Source organism: Onychomys torridus, chromosome 4, assembly GCF_903995425.1.
Source record: "Onychomys torridus chromosome 4, mOncTor1.1, whole genome shotgun sequence".
Lineage (NCBI taxonomy): Eukaryota > Metazoa > Chordata > Mammalia > Rodentia > Cricetidae > Onychomys > Onychomys torridus.
In genome coordinates this window covers 7,594,233-7,617,808 of record NC_050446.1, presented here as the reverse complement: position 1 = coordinate 7,617,808, position 23,576 = coordinate 7,594,233, and the positions used below count along the sequence as shown (strand labels likewise).

The 23,576-nt window shown below is 52.0% G+C and overlaps 1 protein-coding gene across 1 annotated transcript in view; it reads left to right on the top strand.

Annotated features, from left to right (window-relative positions):
* Positions 1–23,576, top strand: part of Hmcn2 (hemicentin 2) — a 153,141-nt gene that overhangs the window by 13,353 nt on the left and 116,212 nt on the right. The window contains exons 2-10 of the mRNA XM_036185910.1: positions 5,597–5,667; positions 7,040–7,198; positions 7,882–8,004; positions 15,155–15,326; positions 16,005–16,111; positions 16,831–16,951; positions 19,248–19,511; positions 22,243–22,387; positions 22,799–22,920. Of these exons, the coding sequence (XP_036041803.1) occupies positions 5,597–5,667; positions 7,040–7,198; positions 7,882–8,004; positions 15,155–15,326; positions 16,005–16,111; positions 16,831–16,951; positions 19,248–19,511; positions 22,243–22,387; positions 22,799–22,920 (1,284 nt within the window). The remainder of the gene's footprint in view (positions 1–5,596; positions 5,668–7,039; positions 7,199–7,881; positions 8,005–15,154; positions 15,327–16,004; positions 16,112–16,830; positions 16,952–19,247; positions 19,512–22,242; positions 22,388–22,798; positions 22,921–23,576) is intronic.

Here is a 23,576-nt window from a genome sequence, read left to right as displayed (position 1 = left end):
GGGACAAACCCTAATTTGCATTAAGTGGCGCACTCCTATCACAAGGCTTTGTATGTGGCAGTAGGGTCCTATAGCAGAGTCCCCAGTGTAAGTCTTCTTAGCAGAGATGAATCAGGTGCGTGATTTAGAGACAGCTTTTGGATAAGATCAGTTTTCCAGGCCCAGGGACATCCTCCAGATAAGAGCAGGTAGAGAGCAGGAAGCTTTGCTGGAGGGAGTTTCCATGTTGTGAGCCACTGAGATAAGCTTCAGGCCATTGGGGAGGCTGTGACCTCTACTATCCAGCAAAAATCTCCCAACAAGGGTCCTCACTCGCTTGGTCTGTCTCCAGGTCCCTCTCCAGGGACACTGGAGATCCAGGTACCTGTGAGGCGTCAGCTACATCAGGCTGGTTCCTTTCATCCTGACACAGAGTCGTATACTGGGGAAATAAATCCTGAACGTATCCTGGGGACCAGGCTGGCTCATGTCACATCAGCAGCTAGGAATGGCATGGCTGAGCCAGACGGTTCCTTGTCAAGGGGTTTCCCAGGCCTGAGTCTTTTCAGGGGAGGGAAGTTGGGAGGAGGTGGGGGGAGAAGGAGAGGTGGCGGCTGGGTGCCTGGGAGGTGTGTGCCACGGGCAAGGGTTGGTGAGTTTGACAGTGAGGCCCCCAGAGGCGCTGGGGTGTGGGTTAGGCTAGCCTCCTAGGGTCAACCTTACCCAATAGCTAAAGCCAGAAGGATTACTCATGTGAGAAATCCACGGAGTCTGCTTGAAGGGCAAAGGAATTTACTAGGGAAGGAAAACTCACTAGACAGAGGAATTGTAGCAGGATCCTGGAAGGGTAAGGCACAGTCCCACGTTGTTCTTCCACCTGGGATCGTCCCAGCATCCAGGTCTCATGAGGGAGAGCAGAGGGTGGCATCTCAGGTCTTAAGGGTACCCCCAAAGCCATGCCCCAGGGGTGGGAACTTCAAGGTCGAGCATAGTTAGGACAGTTACCTGCTACATCTCTAGGGGCAGTGCTTCAGGGTCACAGACAGAACAGCCATCCACTACAGATTACCGTAGGCCAGGCAGGGGGCAGCTTGCCATGGTCTTCAATGCAGTCAGGAAGGCCCAGAGTCCCACACCAGTGTCCAGTCACGGTGGCCATTTTTGCTCTTTGGATATGGCCACCAGTTTCAAGGTTCTTGTCTTATGTCTGCCACTGGGGTATCTTCAAAGGTGTCATCTTGGCTCAGGCTCAGGAAATGTCAGAATCCTGGCAGCCTACACATTGCGTTCTCTTGCCTCTGTCTCCTAGAGATGGGACAACTGAGACCTAGAGAGGGTGGGCATGACGGTGGCAGGGTAGGGAATTCGGTTGAGGTTACTGTAGATGGAGGAGGGTGTGTGTGTGTGTGTGTGTGTGTGTGTGTAGAATTGACTACAGGACTCAAGTGTTACTTGACTATGGGAAGGAAAGAGCTGGGAAGAGTCCTTGACAAGAGGATGAGAGATTGTTATAGAGGAACTCTGAGGGCCCAGCCACAGCCCTGACTGTTCCCACTGGACCTACACGACCAGACAAGGGGCTGGCAAAGCACCCGGACCATTCCAACCTGGCGTGCTCCACACATGCCCCAGAGAATCCTGAGTTCACGGTTCTTCCTCTCCATGCAGAGAAGAAGCTTCCTCCTCCACAGGGATGAATCTGGGCCAGGCTTCTGGGTGAGGGGAGTCACGGTCACAGGCTTAATCATTCCCATGGCCAGTGTGCCCAGCTCTAAGGGGCTGCACGCTACATCTGCCCAGCTGTTTGGCAAAGATCCTCCTTCAGTCACGAACTTCCCTCCCCGTCAGGAGCAACGAGGCCCAGAGCATCTGCAGCCTCTAGCTTGGTTGACAGCTTGGAGCTGGGGTCAGGATGACCCAGATTCCAGCCCCATCTCTACTGATGCCTGCTCATAATTCCTTGGTCAGGTCACTCCCTGGACTCAATAGTAGATTTTATTGTGCTAGGGATGTGGGTCAGTGGGTAGGGTGCTTACCCAGCATGCACAAAACCCTGGGTTCCACCCAGCACTGAAAAAACTGAGTGAGATGGTGCACACCTGCATCCCAGCAACACAGGAGGTGGAAACAGCAGGATCAGGAATTCAAGGTCATTATTGACTATATAGAGTTCTAGGGTAGCCTGGGCTACATGAGACTTTGTCTCAAAAAAAAAAAAAATCCCACGTCCAACAATAGAACCATGCCTGTCAACACTTGCCGTGGCCTGTCCTACCCTGAAGCTGATTTATGGAAACTTTAATTCTTCCATGTGGTAATGTGAAGCCCAAGGGAGGGGTTTAGGTTGTGAGGCTATGGGTTGGTGGTGTTTTTTCTGGACTGAGTTAGTTCTCCTGCAATGAGCCTACCTTCATGCTCTCCAGTTCGCTGGCTTCCCCTTCTGCCATAGGACATCCCCAGAGCCCCCAGCAGGTGCTGTATCACAGTCTTGGACCTACTACCCTCCAGAACTGTGAGCAGAAGTAAACCTTTCTTCTTGATAAATCAGCTAGTGTAAGGTGCCCTGTGACAGCAAGAGGAAAACGAACCAACACAAAGAACCCGAGCGGCCTCACCTGGAGTCCACTGGGTCAGGAAGGGCCGCCATTGCGATTTTTTCTTTTTTGTCTGGAGCCAGCTGTTCCAGACAGGGTAAACTAGGGAGACGGAGGGCCCAGAGGCCCACCCCCCAACACTGGTAACTCAAGTGGTGACACACTTGATGTCCTTCTCTGTCTGGCCCTGCACTCAGTGTCCTGCTGAAAGCTGGGTGTGGGAGTGGTGGACCTGCCCCGTGGAGACACAGGCAATCTCCACTGATGACGGCACGCCATGCGTCTCTGGCCCTGGAGCAGCTGGTGGATCATCTCTGAGTACTCAGCCTGGTGTCTTCCTGGTGTCTTAGCTGATCTTGCCTTGGGATTGAGGACTAGAGAAGGAAGTGTGGTATCTACTGAGATGCATCCATGTGTTTGCTAACTGGGGCAGGAGGAGGCCAGACAAGGAGGCAACTGTTTGGGGTGACATGGTCTCCCAGGGGAGACTGTCTTAGGGTTTCTATTTCTGTGAAGAGGCCCCATGACCACAGCAACTCTTATAAGGAAAACATTTAATTTGGGTGGCTCACTTACAGTTTAGAGGTTCAGTCCATTATCATCATGGTGGGACATGGCAGCATGCAGGCAGACATGGTGCTGGAGAAGGAGCTGAGAGCTCTACAGGCAGCAGGAAGTGGTCTGTCTCACTGGGCAGTACCTTGGGCATATATGAGACCTCAAAGCCTGCCTCCAACAAGACCACACCTACTCCACAAGGCCACACCTCCTAAAACCACTCCCTTGGGGGCCATTTTCTTTCAAACCATCACAGAGACCCTCTCCTACAGGATAGACCTTTCCAGAACCTGAGCCTTAGATGTTGGGTCCAGGAAGCTCATCTCCCAACCTGGGGCTTCTCATGTTATCATAGTATTGTTCCAGGAAAGTGCTTAAAATCAAGTGGTTAAGAGCACTTGATGCTCTTGCAGAGGAACCAAGCTTGGCTCCCAGCACTACGTGTTGGCTCACAGCTGTCTGTAACTCCAGCTCTAGGGGATCTGATGTGCTCTTCTGGCTTCTGCACGCACTTGCACACATGTAGCATACACACACATAAATGACAATGTCTTTAAATGGACTGCGAAGATGGCTCAGGAGGTGAAAGGGCTTGCTATGCAGTGTGAGGGCTGGAGTTTGGGTTCCCAGCACCCAGGTAAACGCCAGGAGAGTGGCAGCCCACCTGCAATCCCAGGGCACAGGAGGCAGAGGGGTCCCTGGAGCCAGCTGGCTAGACTAGCTGAGTAGGAGAGCTCTGGATTCAACAGAGAGATCCTGCCTTGATATATAAGGTGGAGAGCAATTGAGGAAGCCACCTATGTCAACTTCTGGCCTCCACATACATGCATACATATGAATACCCACATACATATGGACATGTTTACACATGCATACACACCATACACACACACACACATAAGTAAAAAGAGAACACTATTTTTTAAAACCAGTGTCATAAACCACTCAAAGGAAAAGAGGAAAAAAGGAAGCCTTGAGCAGCAACTGAGTCAATCTTGCCATGTAGATCAATGAAAATCCAAACCCTAGCTGTCCATGTCCTTCCAAGGAAGGGAGGGCAATCATCCATGACCTGTCATCTCTTTATCTATTCACATGTCCATCATTCATCTGTCATCTGTCCATCTACACACCCACACATCTTTTCATATCTATCTATCTATCTATCTATCTACCTACCTACCTATCTTTCTATTATCTCCCTCTCTTTCTGTCTATCTGCCTATCATCTATTTACCCACCTATCTATCTATCTATCGTCTGTCTGTCTGTCTATCTATAGTTTAAATAGCCTGGACTATTATCCCACACAGAAACAACTAGGGTCTGGGCAGTGGTTGCGGGGACAAAATGTCACCACATGAGTGTGAGCACTGAGGCTGTTAGAGTATATTAAACCACAGACACCAGAATGTGTGACTCTCAGCTATGTGCTCTCAACAGACAACACTCCATGGAACCCATGCTCCTTTCGGGGGCTGGAACACTATCATCCCCTTAGCCAATCCCTCTGCCTTTTTCAGGCTCCTCTACCCAAAAGGCAGCTTCTGTTCTGGTGCATTCCCAAGTCTGGCTTCTTCCTCACGCCTCCTTCATGTTAGAGCCGCCCACACTCTTACCTGGTGGTTTCATCTGTTTTATTGCTGAGCTTGGGAACTGAACACAGTTGTTCCCCATTATCGGCAGCTTCACTTTCCATACTTCAGTTCCCAAAAATCCACCAAGAGGCAAGAAAATTCTAGAAACCACGCCCTAGTTTTAGAGATCATACCATCCTGAGCAGAAGGATGGAGCCTCACACCACCCTTCTTTGTCCTCCCCAGGAAGTGAGTCCTACATTTTTACATAGTATCCACATTGTATATGCTGCCTTCCCAAAAGTTACTTTTTAGTCTTAGACTAAACCAACTCAACCAAGATGCTCTATTGTCTGACACTTCCTGGGGTTCAAGAACTGCCTCCAGCTTGGAACCATTGTGGACATGATTACTGCGAACACCTGAGCTTTGAGAGCACAAGGGTTTTCACTTCGCTTGCTTAAATAGCTGTGAGCAGAACGGCCAGGTCTACAGACGGTTAGCTGCTAATCTTTCAGAAACTTTTGTTCTCTTCTGAAGTGGAGTGACTTCAAGTTCTGTCAGCCTTGGAGGAGTATTCCCCTGCCCCACACCCCCTTCCATATCCAGTGTGTGGATCTGCTTCCCAGAAAGATGGGCTTTCTGGGAAGCTTTGGGCTTCTTGCTTGGCCTGGGGTTGGCTGCTTGCTGTGTGTTCCAGAATGGAGCAACTGTTTCCTGTTCCATTTGTTTTCCCAGCATCCCTTCCCCTTCAGGAGTAGGAATGGGTGGAATGGCAGGGTGGGGATTTCTTAGAGGGGGCTTGGAACCACTTTTGGAATGGGAATGGATTTGCCCTTGGCCCTTCTGTGCTCTGTGAAACCCACCCATGTCTCTTTGTCCCCACAGACATTGGCCCCGTGACCCTCACAGCAGACCCAGTGGTGTTCCAGAGAGAACTGAGAGAACTCTACGTTCAGGTGGGCTGCCTGTTCCTCTTCCATGACAGAGCCAAGATGGCATCCTCCCCGCTCCTTGCCTTTCCTCTCCCCTCAGCCCATGGCCCACACCCCAGCTTGGGTCCTGGAAGTCTGTACCTCTTGGACTCCCCTCCTCATTCCATGAAACAAATACCTCACAGAGCCCCGGTGTGTGGCGGGTGCTGTTTTAGTGAGTACATGAGGAGGACATGCCGCATGTGCGGAGGCCTGAGGGACAGCTCAGTTCAGATCCCTAAGCCAGGGCTGAGCCTGGGTCACGTGTCCTGGGCCATCTGAATGTCTTTACCTCACAAAACACACGTGTCCAGCATCTGTCCTTTTCCTGACCGCTGAGGCCACCAGCTTCCTGAGAGCAGAGACTCCATCGGTCTGCTTCTCCGCTGGCTTCCCCAGTGCCCAGAGCAGGGTCCAGAACACCAGGGGCTCAGGAAGTCCTTGTGGGGTGAAAGTTGTGGTGTGGGGTTGGCTGCTGCAGCAGGCTGGGTTTGTAAACAGTTTGTGCTCTCATCTCATAAAAGCTCTGGGTGCTGCCAGTCGGGGGGTGTGTGCGCGCGCGCGTGTCCCCTGAGGACCTGACGCCAGGATGGGTGACAGAGAGGACCTTTCTACTTGCCTGTTCCAGCTCCACTCCAGTCTTTGCCCTTAAGCCTTGGCTGTCACAGGGCTTCTGGAGTCACAGTGGCTCCCATTCAGCCTCCCCATGTCACACGGTCATGAAACATTGGGACAGCTCATTCTGTAAAGTGCCTGCCACACAAACACGGAAATCTGAGTTCAGATCCCCAGCATCTGTGAAAAGCTGGGTGTGGTTGCCCACGCTTGTGATCCCAGCAGGAGGAGGCAGAGACGGGAGGATTGCTGGAACCAGTTGGCCAGTGTGCCTAACAGAACCAACGAGCTCTGTATTCAGCGAGAGATATGTCTGAGAACACGGGGTGAAGGATGTTAGTTAGACAAGCGACACTGACCTCTGGCCTCCACACACACTTGCATACCGTGTGTGAACATCCCTACACACCTGTGCACACACACCAGAATACATATGCAAATACCACTCACTACACACTCATGTGTGTAAGGCTTGCTCATGCCTTGGCTGCTCCATCCCGTGTTTCATACCTTCTACAGGGTGGGACTGTCGCTCACCCAGTTGAGAGAATGAGAGATGCTTGTCTAAGGTCACAACAGGGCAGATGCTGGGAGGGACAAACGGGGGCCACAGCCTGACCCAGTGAGCCACACGGAGGTGGTCTGAGGCGACTCCCCACGCCCACTGACTTTAGAGGTTTGTCCAGGCTGCTCCCTTGTAGCTGAGGTAGGTGGCAGCTGCGGACACACTTCAACCCTCCAGGGAGGTGGCGACTGCCCGGAGATGAGTGTGGGTGCCATCAAGGCTGCTGTGGAGGTTGCCAACCCTGGGTCCTTCATCTATGTCTTCTCCGATGCCCGTGCCAAGGACTACCACAAGAAGGATGAGCTCTTGCAGCTCCTGCAGCTGAAGCAGTCCCAGGTGAGAGGCCGGCTTTAGGGATGGCATGGGCAGCCATGCAGGAGGCCAGAGGAGGGAGCCTGAAGGCCACTGGGGAGTGGAGCCAGGCTTCTCTCCTGCAGCCCCAGAGCCCAGCCCTGCCCGCGGCGGCCATGCCCCTCGAAGGGCGTGGTTGCAGGCTCTGGACCTGTGGGCCCACACCTGGCGAGGCTTGCTCTTGGTGCGGGCCCCTCCCCTTCCTCCTTCCAGAGCCCACGGAAGCCTGTGCAATGCCGCTCCTCCTCACCCTTAGCTCTTAGTTCTTGCAGCCAATGTCCCCTTGTCCTTGTGTCAGGGCTCAGAAGTCAGGTTGGGACTTCTGCCTCTTACTTTGCACTGATGGCTGGAGAGGGGAGAAGGGCTGGGCTACTCTTGGGAACAACATCGCTTCTTTCTTATCTAGAATATTCTAGAGTTCTTCAGGGTTCTTCTCACAGTAACCTCCGGGGGCCGCTCCAAGAGGAGTCCACTTTGGTACCTTTTTAGTTGTAGATTTCACCCTACTCAGGAGACACCTGCCGTGTTCCCAGCTGTGGGAGCATTTGCCTCACATCAGCTCCTGGTTCCCACCCACAGGAAACTATCATTATTCTCACGTCTCCCCTGGTTGGATTCCTGCCTCTCCTGTACAGCAGGAAGCACAGGCTTATTTACCCATCTTCCAGGTGGTCTTTGTGCTGACGGGGGACTGTGGTGACCGCACCCATCCTGGCTACTTGGCCTATGAGGAGATCGCGTCCACCAGCTCTGGGCAGGTGTTCCAGCTGGACAAGCAGCAGGTGGCAGAGGTGAGCCGTCACAGAGTGTTTCTTCTGAGCCCACTGCCCCTGTGGGTGGGGGTGCTGGGTCTTGCTTGGTGATATCCCTGGGAGCTTTGCCTGGTGGCTGTCACTGAGTGGTGCTGAGTGCCCACCTCCAGGCTCTGCATGTCTCATGGAATCTCCAAACCCCCAGGCAAGTATTCAAAGCAGCACCCTGGGGTGCAGCCTATGTCCCACAGCAGAGCCAGAATGTGACAAATTCTTGTAGAAGTGTGACTGTGAGGTTGTTCAGATTCTGTCCCAGAGTCTGGGGCAAGAGAACCACAGATTGAGTCCAGGATCCTGGCGATTTAGCAGGGGAGGGATTTGTTTTAACTCCGCTAGGCTCCTGCTTCCAAATTCACTAAGCCCAGAGCATCCCAGGTATGTGTCCCTGTCCCCCCCCCCACCCCCCGGCAAGATGACAGCTATTTTCTCTTCAAAGCCCATTTTCCCTCTCCTATGTCCATCTTTCTAAGCAACACAGAGTCTAAGCACCATCTCTAGCTGAACCAAGAGGCCTAGCTCACTCAGTGTTGTAAATCCTCCAGTGATAGCTGAGTGTGAGCCATGGCCATGAACTCACGGGACAGAGCTAGAGGTGTTGCTCAATACTGACACCCAGCTTTCTGGAGCCTGTATAGAATGACCCCTGCAGAGCACAGGATGCTACACCAAAGCTGACCTGTATGTCCCCCCTGTTTTCTCCTGCTGCATATCCAGTTTCTTATCAGAACCTCTGCCTCTGTTTCTGCTTGTCCACCCCTCAGAGCCCAGCCAGGCTCTCTCCTGCTCTTCTGGCCCCAGTGCCTTTGCTCAGGCTTCCTTTTCTCAGCTCCTCACCCCCTGATATACACACCTTCCCAGGAAGCCATCCTCCGACTCCCTGCCAAGGTCAAGTCTCTTTCCACATCCCCTCCCAGCTCCCTGTACTGCTTTACATAATTGTCATTCTGTGCTTGTGTGATTATTTAATGCTACTGGATTGTGAGTGCCCTCAGAGCTGGGCCATGTAGGACACTTCAAGCAGATGAGAAGTGGGTGCTGCCAGGAAGTAGCCAGAGGCCAGAGTGATTGGGATCCTCGTGCCTGCTGCTCTGGGAAAGAAGGTGTCTCAGAGGCAGGCAGTGGCCTCCAGGATGGGTTTTGTGAGCTGTGTATTTATGAACTGAGAGGATTGGTCTCTGGGGCCGTGTTTAGATTAGCGTGCCTCTGCTCCCTGTTGACAGATGGCGTTTATGCTTCTCTGTGACACAGCAGGCTTTCATTTCTGGCTTGTTAGCCTCTCCTGGCACTGAGCCCCATGTGAGGGCGGGAGGCACTTCAGAATGGAGGGGCAGCTTTGTTCCTGCTTTTAGGGGAGACACTTGCTTCCTTCCAGAGACAACTCAGACAGAGGCAAGGCAAGTTGCTGATGACAACTTGCCAGGAACCCTGTCTCCAGACACCCCAGGCAAGCTCCTCAGCTTTTTGCTGTGGTACTCTCACTTGGTAGGATGGCCGGGTTGGGCTGCTCTGCATAGTGGCAGGGATGCTCCCGGGCATGGAGAGCCTCAAGTCTTGGATCTGGCTCTTTCTAGATGTTCCCAGACACTCAGCAAGCCTGGGAAAGTGGCTGGGACAGCCAAGGCTGTGGTTATCCCCCAGGGAAGCCAGGCCAGTGGGGCTCTAGTTGGGAGAAGTCTTTCAGACTTCTGAGGGGGCATCTGAAGCACCCTAACCTTCACAAAGCACATTCCATGCAGCAGGATTCATATACTCCCCACACTCCATTGTGGTCACTTATTAAGCACCTGCTGCATGCACTGTCAAGGAGGATGCAGCCAATCTGAACAAGTGGCCCTCTGTCCTGGGACACTTAGCTCGTTCTTGGTTGTAAACACAGGCTGAAGGAGCCCCCTTTTGGAGTTTATTCCAGAGTATATGGGGGAGATTGAAGAACCCCTCTCCCTGGCAAGGCAGTTTCAAACTCTGATCATTCTGGAACAGTAGGGGACCATATTGAAGACAGCAATGTGACCTTGGGTTTGTCCTAGGGTATGTGGTGTGTGAGTGTATGTATTCATGTGTGAGTGCATTTGGAAGTTGGCAGGCAGCATTGGGCATCTTCTCTAGTTCAGCATTGGGCATCTTCTCTAGTTCAGCATTGGGCATCTTCTCTAATTGCTCTACACTTTACTTTTTCTTTCTTTCTTTTTTTTTTTTTTTTTTTTGGTTTTTCAAGACAGGGTTTCTCTGTATAGCTTTGCGCCTTTCCTGGATCTCACTCTGTAGCCCAGGCTGGCCTCAAACTCACAGAGATCCGCCTGCCTCTGCCTCCCAAGTGCTGGGATTAAGGGCGTGCGCCACCACCACCTGGCCTGGCGCACTTCACTTTTTGAGTGGTGGTATTCTACTAAACCTGAAACTAACCAGGCCAGCTGGGCTGCCTAGTCAGTGAGCTCTGGGATTGCCTGTCTGCGCACCGCCCACACAGAGCTGGGTCACAGGCATGTGCCCACGATCCTGGCTTCTATGTGGTCCTGAGAATCTGAACTCAGTTCTCAATTGTGCACATCATGCACTTTTATCTACTGGTGGACATTTTTTAAAATTCACCTTTGGGTAGGACTGTGGCCTCCTTCCTACATGTGGCACCCCCAGGCTTTGCCCAGTCCACACTCATCTACAAATGATGATGATGCAGGAGGGTGGCAGGGAGCATGAAGGGGCAGAAGAGCTGGATACATCCCACTGTCTTGCCTGAGAATCACCCTGTAATTTCCCAGGATACCCCTAAGCTTCTCCCGTCACCTCCACATGGCTCACTGCCCCCCACTCCACAATCCACTCTTCAGCTCAGCCTGTTTGGGGGCTTGTGAGACATCTCTTGTTCTGCAGAAGCAGCAGGTACACCTGAAGGCTACCCAGATTCTGCAAGTCCCTCTGAAGAGAGCCCAGTGGGGCTGAGGAAGCCCTGCCCAGGTGGCTCTGATGTATGGAGCAGGAGGGGTGGGAGATGACCTCATCCTGGACCCTTCCCAGCAGCATCCAGGGGAATAGAGAGCTTGAGACCCGGGCTGCCAGGGCAAGACAGGGGTTGCAGCAGATCACAGCTCTGCCACCTTAAGGGGGACCTTCAGCTCTTACTCAGTCCCCTGCGACAGGATACTGCCTGTGCTCTCCCTCGTGCAGGATGGGGACCCCCTGCCTTTTGAGGTGGTGGCCAGGGTGAAGGAAGAGTGATGGGCATGGTGTTGGCACAGGTGAGACCTGACCACAGCTGAACTCCCCCAGGCTTCTGGGGGGGTTAGAGGTTTCCCCTCCCCTACTCCATTGAAGCTTCCTGAAGAATAGGGGTACACTCTCAAGAGTGTCCTCAGCAAGGTAGAGCTGGGTAGAGAATCTGGGCACATAGCTGGCAAGAGGTGGAGCCTTGGGACTGAGTGGGTGCTTCCTTTGTGACTCCAGGCTGAAGCCTCAGTTTCCCCATCTGTAGCTGTGATCCCTATTTCTCACCCTAGTCCCCTCTGCTTCCCCAGCTGTCCTGGCTGTCAAGCACCCTGGCAGCGCCTCTGGGATGATTTACCAGCCACGAAGGCCCAGAAGCAGTCATCTGGCAGAAAGTAACAAGGCCAGATTCTTTCCTTCCTTCTCCATCAGCGAGCAGAGCTCAGGCCAGCACATGGCTGTCTCCCAGGCCCCACCCCATAGACATCTGGAAGCCATCATACTCGCCAAATAAACACTGTGCTTGCTTAATGAAGGCACTCTGCTCAGAAGACTCCCTGAGTCTGCTCTGGAGACTTGGGGGCATAGCCAGGGCCAGAAGGCCTTGACCCTGGGCCTGGCCCTGCAAGGTGGTCTGGATTTGCTGTGAGCACAAGAGTCAGACTCTCCCCAAACCCTAGGCAGGCTGCTTCATGCTGGGCTCATTAGGGTGCTGTCCATGTCCTAGCCTTCTTTGTGGCTTGGTAGCCTGAATTGCTGGGCTTTCTCTCTCCACCAGAATATTCTAGAACAGTTTGCAGTAGCCCTGGCTGTATAGTAGCTGATGTCACTTGTCTGGGCGATTGTCGCCTGGGGCAGCTTTTCTGGGTCACCATCCTCTGCTTCCACTGTGTGACCTGAGAAACAGGCAGTGGACACAGTTACTTCTTCACCGTCTGGCAGTCTCGTCCTGGCCTTGCTGATTCCTTGGCGCTGTCCTCCTCCATCTTCCCCCATGTAGACAAGGAACCCTGTCCTGGTCCATCAGCCAAGGCAGGTGGAGCCTTAAAAGGGACATGTTTCCCAGAACCCTAGGCAAAGATGGGAGGAAGAAGTAGCTCCAAGTATGGGAGAAGGCAAACTGTTGAATTCTTACCCTGTGATAACTGAGGTCGCACAGCGCTTGCTCTAACTCAGTCTTGGTAAAACATGCTCGTTCTCGAAATCTCAGGCAGATCTTCCAGTTCCCTTCCCTTCTGTGAAAGGCCACACAGCAGGTGTTAGGGCCACAATGGCCTGCAGGTAGCCCAAGCCACTATTTTCTAGTCTCATAGCCATGGCAGATACTGCTAACCAATCATAGAACTTCTTCTGCAGACAGCATTCCAGGAACCCATTTATAGTCAACTGACATGGGCAAGCAGACATCATGCCCGGGTGTATGATAAACTCACTACACCATTATCATTTTTAAATGACCTTTAAGCTAGTCATGGTGGCAAACACCTTTAATCCCAGCACTTGGGAGGCAGAGGCAAGGAAATCTCTGTGAGTTCGAGGCCAGCCTGATCTGCAAAGTGAGTTCCAGGACAGCTAAGACTGTTACACAGAGAAACCTTGTCTGGAAAAAACAATCAATCAATAAATCAATAAACTAACAAGCAAATAAATAATATTTTAAAAACTAAAATGACTTTTATCTTTTAAAATTACTTGGAATGGCAGGGCATGTTGGCACAGGTCTTTAATCCTAGCACTCAGAGGTAAGTAGATCTCTGTGAGTTTGGGGACAACCTGGTCTATGTAGTAAGTTTTAGACCAGCAAGGGCTACACATACCCTGTCCCCAATAAAACCTAAAAAATCAAACAACCTCTCCTAAACCTCGAGGTTACAACATATCACCGCTTGCTTGCGGTGGATTTCCTGATTCATGATACTTTATCCACTAATAATTTATAATTGTTTTTAATTTTAGCTGCTGTGAATGGAACCCAGGGTCTCATGTGTGCTATGAAAGTGCTCCTCACCTGAACCTAACTGTCAATCCCCCATACTATTCCCTAGACTGTCCTAATAGAATTAATGAACTTTTTACTGTGATCTAGTACCAAATACTTGCTCGGTTTCCCCCCAACTGGCCTCAAAATGTCTTGTCTTTTCTTTTGCAGTATGTGTATGTACATGTTTGAGGGTACATGTTACACACATGTGGGTATGAATTGACATCAGGTGTGTTCCATGGCTGCTCTCCACTTTGGTGATGCAGGGTCTCTGACTGTGCCTAGAATTTCCTGGTTAGGCTAGCCAGCTTGGTCTAGGGATCCTGTCTCTATCTCCCAACCATTAGGATTACAGGTGGAATGCCACACCGACCAGGCTTCTCATCTGGGCGCTGGCCATCTGAACCCTGGTCCTTACACTTGCACAGCAAGTGATTTATCTGCCAAGCCATCTCCCCAATCCCTCTGCATGTTTTCTGAAGAAGGCTTTGTGGCTCAGGCTTTAAATTATTGCTGCCTGCCCCACTTGGTTGCTGTGATATTAGGTCCTCTCGAATCTGGAGCCATACATTCCTTTTCATGAAGAGGCTGAAGAAGCTCTGTGCCCTGTTCTAAATTCTAGACTTTGCCCCATGTTGCCATCACTGATCTCTCCCCTTGCTTTCCACTAGCCTGAGTTTGTCCCAACGCCTGGGTTGGTGGTGGCTGGTGTGCATGGAAGGGTATCTTAGGATTGGTGCTGGGACTTCTTTCTAATGGATGACATCAAGGGACAAACAGCTACAGTCTTACTGTAGCTGATGACAAATTGTGTCACTGGTTACGGTGGTGACAGGCAGCCGTGTATGGCAAGGCCATATCTCCCCACCCCACACTGACTCAGTGCCTGTGGTGTGACACCCTGGCTCTGTGTGGATTTTTAGTCTCCATCAATCTTTCACCCTGTGTTTTTAACATCCAAAGAGGATCCTTGCCCGAAACAATTATTTCACTAGTAGTTGCAAGATGACTGTTTCCTAATTGCATCATTCCTTCCACATTTAGCAGAGGGCATCCTTCCAAAGAGGCTCTGGGTCCTTGAGAGGGACACTCTGGCCTCTGAGCACCATTCCTCTCGAATGCAGAAGTCACGTTCAGTGTTTTTCCTTGAACTGTTCTACAAGGAAGTTTTTTTAAGTGCTGGGGATTGAACCCAGAGCTTCCTGCATGCTAAACAAGTGCTCCACACAGTGACCCCCAGCCACATATTGCAGATTTTTAACTTAGCATATTTGATTGACTATAGGTCCCACAGTCCTGGTTAGATAATCAGCACCCTGTGAGGAGCCTGTGACTCCAGGAACCACACAGGATGGAGACTCCAGATCTCCTAGGTGCCTGTTATGCACCAGGGGCTTCCTCATGGATGCCAGAGACAGATGAGAGGCAGAAGTTTGTCCTACAGAAGCCCATCTGGCTTTTTGGAACCTTATTCCCCATGTAGGAATGCCTTGCCCAGCCTTGATGCAGGGGAGGAGCTTGGTCTTGCCTCAACATGATATGACATGCTTTGTAGACTCCCGTGGGAAGCCTGCCCCTTTCTGAATAGAGGAGGAGTGGATGGGGGGATAGATGAAGGTGAGGTGAGGGAATGGGAAGAGAGGAGGGAGGGGAAACTGTGGCTGGCATGTAAAATAAGTGAAAAAATTAAACAGCCTGTGCTTGCCCATCTCTGCACTGAGTCCCCTGGTGTCAACATGCAGGCATCTCCTGGAAAGCTGTAAAAGCCGAGAGTAGAGGAGCCAGGCGGGCCTAGTGCAGGACAGGGGCAAGTCCGTGGCCTTGGGCACTGAACAGATATTTGGCACCCCCAAATCCACACAGTGGAAGCTGGTCAAAGCTGCATTGGTGGCCAGACATGTCAAAACCCCGGCACATCCACCAGTTACATTCCCGTGTCTTTCTCAGGTGCTAAAGTGGGTGGAGTCAGCCATCCAGGCCTCCAAAGTACATCTGCTGTCTGCAGACCACGAGGAGGAAGGGGAACACACATGGAGGATCCCTTTCGACCCCAGCCTGAAGGAGGTCACCATCTCACTCAGTGGGCCAGGGCCTGAGATCGAAGTCCGGGACCCACTGGGTATGTCCTCCAGGGCTAGCCCCAGACTGAGCTGGAAGCCCATGGTGAGACAAACAGGCTGTGGGAGGAGGGGACCGAGGAGATGGCTCAGTCAATGAAGCGTCTGCCTCACAAACACGAGGACCTGAGTCTGGACACCCAGCACCCATGTTAAAATCGTGTGTGGCCGCCATACCTGTAACTTCAGCACTGGGGGTGGGGTGGGGAGAGGGGGGTCCCTGAGTTCCCTGGCCAGCCAAATGGATGAACTTCAAGTGCAGTGAGCTCAAAAAAAAAAAGGAAAAATGGGCCAGTGAGATGGCTCAACAGGTAAAGGTGCTTGCTGCCAAGGCTGAAGACCTGAGTTTCACCCCTGGGTCCTACTTGGTGATATGCATGCTCATGTGCACACACACCCCCACAGACATATACCATGCACACTCCCATACCCTATAAAGAGTCAACAGTGGAAAAGATACAGAAATTAGGTAGGAGTGAGGGGACACCAGGTGGAGCAGAGAGGTGTCCCTGCAGGAGAAGAAGCTGGAAGGCTGGTGGCAACTGACCAGTGGGGACGTAAAATGATGGCTGTCACCCTTGAGGCTGGTGTTGGTGGGCTGTGGGTTCCTGGAGACAGGGTGGGGAACCTGGGGGCCCTGGGAAAGAGGAGACTGAGACTGGCATCTGATGCTTCCACAGGAAGGGTCCTGAAGACAGATGAAGGTCTCAATGTGCTCCTCAACATTCCAGACTCAGCCAAGGTTGTAGCCTTTAAGCCTGAGCACCCTGGGCTGTGGGCCATCAAGGTAGGGACACTGGGTTTTCAGGTGGAGAGCCTGGGATGTGTGGGCAGCAATGTGGATCTGTCAACAGGAGAGCAGGGTCAAGAGCCAAAGAGCAACCTGATTGCAGTTGTGAGGGAGTGGAGTGGGTTGGGACGACATTCAGAAAGGTCAAGAAAGAAACTTCAGTGAACAGCCAAATTGGCATGTAGCTCAGACTCCTGTCCTGGGTAGGGAGTGTAAATGGAGCAAGGGTCACTTTGAGAGACAGGGCTGGCAGGAGACTGCTGTCTGGAAGATGCTGGAAGCCAGGCAAGAGACAGGCATGGCCTGTGGAGGGGTGGGAGCTCCCGCTGACTGAACAGACACTGGGCACCTGCGAGGTGCAGAGCATTGAGGTAGCTGCTGCAGGCAGAGGGGCCGTGCTAATGCCTGATGTTCCAGATCTTCGTGTCTTTGAGACCAGAGGTGCCTCCAGGGAAGGTGTGGTAGAAAGGTAGACAGGCAGGGGAACAGGCAGGACCTGCAGGAGTTAGGAGAGATCAGAAAGAGAAGCCTCCAGAAGAGTGGGTAAGCTGGGCTCTGTGTCTTTGGGGAGCAGATACATTGCCCGTGTATTTACAAAGGTGAGAGAGCTGTAGTTACAGGTGTGGGGCTCTCCCAACTGTGGCCAGTGGCATCTGGACTGGAGCTGAGGCCCTGAGGCCTGATGCTCTGGTGACATGGGTGGTGACCTGCTCCAGGTGTACAGCAGTGGCCGCCACTCAGTGCGAATATCAGGCATCAGCAACATCAACTTCCGAGCTGGCTTCTCCATGCAGCCCTCTCTGGACCTCAACCACACCATCGAGTGGCCTTTGCAAGGTACCTGCCCTGGGCACTGAGGGTGGTACTGGCTTTGGGAGGTGGTGGGAGGTCCAGGGCTGGCCTGCCTGTGTGAGCCATTGTGACTGTGGGACGGATCCTGCTGTGCTATTACTCTAGACCACAGGGTGAGAAACCAACTCTGAACCAGCTTCCTTTCCATCAGCCCAGGAGGTGACATTTACCTTCAGAACATCCTTCCATCCAGTTCTGAGCATCCTCTTATTGATGAGTCACTGTTTCTCCTGTCTTTTTATTTCCCTGTGTGTGTATGTGTTCAAGTATGCTTGGCACGTGTGTGTGTGCGCGTGCGCACGCACATGTGCACATGTGTATGGAGGTCAGAGGACTTCCTCTGGGGTTATTCCTCAGGTGCTGGCCACCAATTATTTTTGTTTCATTTTTAAATTGTATGTGTATGGATGTTTTGCCTGCATATGTGTGCACCATGTGTATGCAGTACCCATAGAAGCCAAAAGAGGCCATCGGTTCCTCTGGAACTGGAGTTACAGACAGTTGTGAGCTGCCATGTAGGTGCTGGGAATTGAACCCGGGTCCTCTGGAAGAGCAGCCGGAACTCTTAACTGCTGAGCCATCTCTCCAGTCCCAACCATCAATTACTTTTTGAAACGGATCTTTCACTGCCTAGAGCTCACCAAGGAGGCTAGGTCAGCTGCCTCTCAAGCACTAGGAATCCACCTGTATCTACCTCCCCAGTGCTCGGATTACATGTGCCTCTATGCCCAGCTTTTCTATGTGGGCTCTGGGTGTCGAACTCAGGTGCTCATGCTCACAAGATGAACATTTCACCTTTTCTTTTTTCCTCACTGAAGTCTGTATGGCTATGGCCCTGCTTCCTCAGACTTCTTGTCTGGACTCTGGCTAATTCAGAGGGGACACAGTTGCCAGTGAGCTGCTGGCTTACCAGAAGTGTCTTGGTGATCGTGCGGTGGAGACTGGGATGAGAGAGGGTTGAACTGGAGGTGATGTTCCCTCACTGGAGTGTGATGAGCCTGAAGGCTTCATTTGGTATTTTCTTTGCAGAAAGAAGGGGAGGAGAATATAGAAGCTGAGGCCCTTCCAACAAGCCAGTGGAGAAAAGACACTCTAAGCAGGGCCTAGTGGCACAGGCTTATAACCCAGCTACCCATAAGCCAGAGTTAGGATTGCAAGCTCAAGGCTTGCTGGGTAACTTGGCAAGACCATGACTTAAAATAAAAACCAATGAGGTGCTTCAGTGGATAAAGGCCTCAAACCTGAGTATAATATCTGGGACCTAAATTGTGGGAAGGAGAGAACCAATCCCCACAAGTTGTGCTCTGATCACATGTGCTCTAGTGTGTATGTGCACAGGCATATGTGTGCAGATACTCAAGGCTTGGCTTTCCCTATTACATTTAGACTCTTCTATGTCATATGAAGACTTGATGTTTCTTTAAAAGTCATTGTAACCATCTGAAAATGGAGAGACACAGTTAAAAAAATAAGGCTAGGGATATAGCTGGGTGGTAGAATGCTTGCAATGTGTCTACAAGGCTTTGATTTAATCACCAGGACTACAAGGAGCATGAAGAAGAGGGTGAAAGAAGAAATTGGAAATACTAACGATTACTTGGAATTTAGCCTCTATGCTGGGAATGTTAGGACTTGGGGAGTCTGTGGCTAACTGGACATTGGATGCCTGGAGCAGGGCAAGCAGCTGCTACATGCCATTAGCTGGTTACAGGAGACCGTCCCTACACGCCAGTGGCTGACCTCAGGGAGCATCTTCATACTATTTACTGGATGAATGCCTCAGCGTGGACCTGCACCTGATACTTACAGGCTTGGATCCCCTGGGCCATGAGCAGACTCAGTGTTTCTTTAAAAGCCATTGTAACTGTCTGAAAAGGGAAGAGACCTGACCCAAGCTCCCAGATAAACTAAGGAAATGGTGAAAGCTCAGTCCAGTTCTGTGCTTCTGGGAGAGGTTGAGAGAGTCCCCATACTGGGATGATCACAGCCAACACCATGGTAAATAAGTGTGTGTGGGGGGGGACAACACATGATCCCTCCCATCTCACCAGGGTCTAGGTTTGCAGAAGCAGGGATACCGCTAATCCAGGCAGGGTGGAGAGGCGGCGGTGTTTCAGGACCACGGACAGCGCCCCAAGGTTCTTCCTTATTCCACCTTCAGCCTTAGCTTGTACAGGGAGAGGCAGGGGAGATGCAGAGAGGGTTAAGGAGGGCCAAGCAGGCTGGTTCACTGAAACACAGTCCCAGAGCCCAGTGATCATCCCTCTCTTTCTCTTGGCAGGGGTTCCCATCTCCCTGGTGATCAACTCTACAGGCCTGCAGGCACCTGGTCACTTTGACTCTGTGGAGCTCTCACACAGCTCAGGGAAGTCCCTCCTCACTCTGCCCACACAGCTTTTCTCTAACGAGTCCACACACCAGCTGTGGGCTGGGCCACCCTTCCAAGTACCAAAGGAGCGCTTTTATCTCAAGGTGAAGGGCAAAGACCATGAGGGAAATCCCCTCCTCCGTGTCTCTGGAGTTTCCTACAGTGGGGTCGCCCCAGGTGAGTGCCGTGCCTTTCTGGAAGTCGTTCCTGGCTAGATTAGTTTGGGAAAGCTTCTGTGGACAGCAGTTCTCTGTTAGGTATCATGGTGAATCCTGACATGATTCAGACATCACCTTCAGCTTGAAGATTTAGAACAAAGCCATCCATCTACTTATGCATCCACCTTCCCATCTGCACAGACTCCTGCCCATCCTCCCACCCATTCACTCTCTTATCAACTACTCACATATATATTCAGCAGCAGCTCACTCGTCCATACATTCACATCAGTTTATCTATCATCCATCTACCTATCCCTCCATTTATCTACCCACATGTATTTATCCAGCAATCCTGAGGTGTATGGCATGTCCCACTTAAAAGGGGACAGAGGGACTGCCCTTCAATGATCACTCCCACAGGGACTTTCTAGAGAGTCATAGGAGCTAGAGCTCACCCATCTGCTGGAGTTGTTCCAAGGGCTCCAGAATCCAGTATGTACAGAGGTATGGAGGGGTGCCTGAGACCACATTCAGCAGCTGCTGATGCCATTATGTCACCATGCTGGCTCCCACATGTGTGGCTTTTTCCGGTTCCTGTGCCCTGAAGGCAGGAAACTCCTAGGGCAGGACAACATCTTGGGTTTTCCAGCTCCTTTTTGCTCCTGACAGGGGCACCTGGCTTTATGGTCCACCCAACCTCATTGCTGGGCACTGATGCTCTCCCCAGGCCTTCTGTCTCCCTTCCCCTGGAAGTGCCTGGAGGAGCCCACAGAGAAATCTCACACCATTCCACACTCTTTTTGGGCAGTCCCCCTGTCCCTTTCCAATAAGTGTGTAGGGAGGACAGGAGAGAGAGCCAGCACAAGGACAATTCTTGAAGACATGGCTGAGGTCCCTTCCTCTTTACCCCCTCCTCTTCCTGACTCCTGGTCTCTGGGCATCTGAGCCTCCACACCATGCTGTTATTCCCAGGCCTCTCTGCTTCACCTTTACAGCCTGAGGGGAAGCTTTCTAGAGAGATTTCATCACTGGAGACCTGTTCTCTGTCCTCTCAGATGGAACCTGGAACTTGGGATGCAGCTGTGGGCTCTGGTCTCTATCACTACTCCAGTGGGAGTATGGAGGGATGGGCCAGGATCTTTTTTGCCTCCCTGCTTTTCAGAGCTGAGGAAGCTGAGATTTGCCTCAGAGCAGGCTGGCTCTGGGTTTGAAGGTGTGTGGTAGGTCTGGGATGCCTGGGCCTTTTCTGCTCAAAAGAAGGGTAACCAAGTTGTCTGGGAGAAGCTTCCAGATTGTGGGGGTGAGTAGCGGCTGCACACACAGCTGAGGACGTGGCTGGAGTTCTGACACCCCTCTCCCTGGGGATGTGGCAGACAGCCCGGGGCATGATGTCACCCACCATGCTCCCCACCCCCAGCTTGGCCTCTGAAGTGGTCTGGTGCATTGTCTCACCCCTGGAGCATCTTACTGGGCTCCTGTCCCCTCTGGCTGGGCTGCAAAGAAGACAGCCGCATGGGCTGAGCACTTGCCAGCACCACGGGCTGCAGCTGACCCTGCTGGGGACTTTCTCAGAGGCCTCCTGAAAATAACTCCAACAGGGAAAGAGACTGTTCCTCCCCAGACAAGGGTCAGGTGAGGAGGCCAGTAGTGTCCAACAGGGGTCCCCAGGGACTCATCACAAGTGAGAGAGTTTCCTTAGAGTTCTTCACTTTATCTAAAAAATGCCACGAATTTCACATGTACAGCCATCTCCCACTGTGCTTGCTTTCTCACTGGGAAGCATTCCCTCTGGACAAACATGGGTGAGCTGAACCCTTCAGAGCAGCGCCGTTGCATAGCCCCACCCACACAGCGGCGGATGTCTGATCAGAGCTGGTCCACGCAGGCCTGTCTGCTAACTGGCTTCCTCAGAAGCCATGTGAGGTTGTGGGGTACTCTCCACTAACAGTTGTTGCTCACTCCATCATCACCCCCATTTTTATAGCATCTTATTGATGATACCAAACAGAGTCTATCTTGAAACTAATTGGGTTTACAATCTTTTAACCTATGCTCAATACTTTAAATTTTTTTCTTAGCATGTATTTCTTAGTAATATGTTTTACTGGGCTTCATGGTATCATTTCATTCATGTATATAATGTAGTTCGACCACTCCACCGTTTCCATCTCTTGCCCTCCCCCCACTCCTATTGGCCCCTCCCAGCTACTTCCTCTTTGGTTTCAGGTCTTTTTTGGACAACCTGATGATGTCCTTGGAGTTGCTATCAGGGACTTGAGTGAGGCTTGTTTACAGGAACACAGGCATTTTACTAACGTCTGCACAACTGAAGGAAACGTCTCCTCCTCATCCACTTACCGTTAACTATGTGCAAGTCCTCACAGAGGAGAGGGGTCCCATGAGGCCTTCTCCATCCACTCCACGACAGGATGCCGACAGGCTCAGTCTAGTGCAGATCTTGTGCATCTGAGTGCCTAGAAGTCAGAATTGCACATCATTTCCCCACTTCCTCTGGCTCATACATTCTTTTCTCTGATGTTCCCTGAACTTTGGAGGGGTCCCTCCCATTTTACAGAGGTGGAAACTGAGGTTCAGGGAGGTAAGTGGGTGACTCTGAATGTGACCACACATTGCCTCTGCTCTGGTTTCTGCCTCTTTTTACTCCTAAGGGCCTCTGTGTGACTGAGGTGGCAGAGGTGGGCTCTGTGATGGTAGGACACAGCTCTGAGCCTTGTGCCTGCCTGCAGGTGTGCCGCTGGTCAGCATGGCCCCCAGGATCCACGGTTATCTACAGCAGCCCCTGCTGGTGTCCTGTTCTGTGTATAGCACCCTCCCCTTCCGGCTGCAGCTGCAGAGAGATGGCGTGAGGCTAGGCGAGGAGCGGCACTTTCGGTGAGTGACAGATGACCAGCGATTGTCCCTGGCCCTGGGGCCCCTGTGCCCTGGACAGATCTCAAAGAGAGGACAGCAGCAGGAGAGACGCGGGCTCAGTTTAAATGTCACCCTGGTCAGTCTGGTTTGGGATGGGGAGAGTGAGTCCTATCCACAAGTGAGCCCAGAAGTGGGGGTCAGGAGTGGAGGGACCCCCTAGACCCTTCCTTAGGATGGGAGTCCAGAGTTCAGAGAGGTCAAGGCATGGGCTCAGCTCACACAGCCTGCTGTGGAATTTCCCTGGATCTTCTTACTGAGCCTTAGTGAGGACTTGGGGTTTCCTCTGTGCAGGATTTGGGGGCCTGAGCCCCCGCCAAGGCTGGGAGACCCTGGCTGGGGTCAGAGTGACCACACTGCCTACTGTTTTTGCAGGGGGTCAGGGAACAGCAGCTGGGAGATCCCACGGGCCTCCAAGGCTGAGGAAGGCACGTACCAGTGCATAGCAGTCAGCAGAGCCGGGACAGGACAAGCCAACGCCCAGATTATCATCACAGGTCTACCCCTTCTATCTATGTTCATACTTCACTCCTCCCCTCCCCTCGGGGTTTCCTCCCAGCCACTCTCCATCCTTGGGGCACAGGGTGTTAGCCTGCTGGCAGCTTGGGACAGTCTCTCACTCAGAGCATGGCTATCTGTGTTACCACCTGCTCACTGACCCCACTTGGGGCTTTTAGGTGTCAGTTGCCCTGCCTGATGTCAGTCCCATGCCCGGTGTCCTTTTAGGGTGATGGTATTCCCTGCCATGATGTCACCACTGAGCTCTAGATCACTGGAGATGCCATAGGCAGTCCCAGAATGAGACTGGATTTCTCCATAAAGTTAGAGACCCAAACTGTCTTGTAGTGAAGAAAGGAAATGCAATTTAATGGCAGAAAGACGAGAAAACATAAACCCGGACATCCAAGCCATCTGCAGTCCCTCCAATCTAGCGTTCGATGAGCTCCTTTTGTGTATAGTATATGCATGTATGTTTGCAGGGGCACTATCCTGTGCACATGTGTGCAGGGACCAGAGGTTAAGCCAGGATCTCTCATGGAGCTTAGAAAAACTTGCTAATTAATTTCAGCAAGGCTGGTTGGGGACAATGAATCCCAGGGATCTCCCCATCTCCACTCCCTGTGCTGAGGTTACAGATGTGTGCTTCCATACC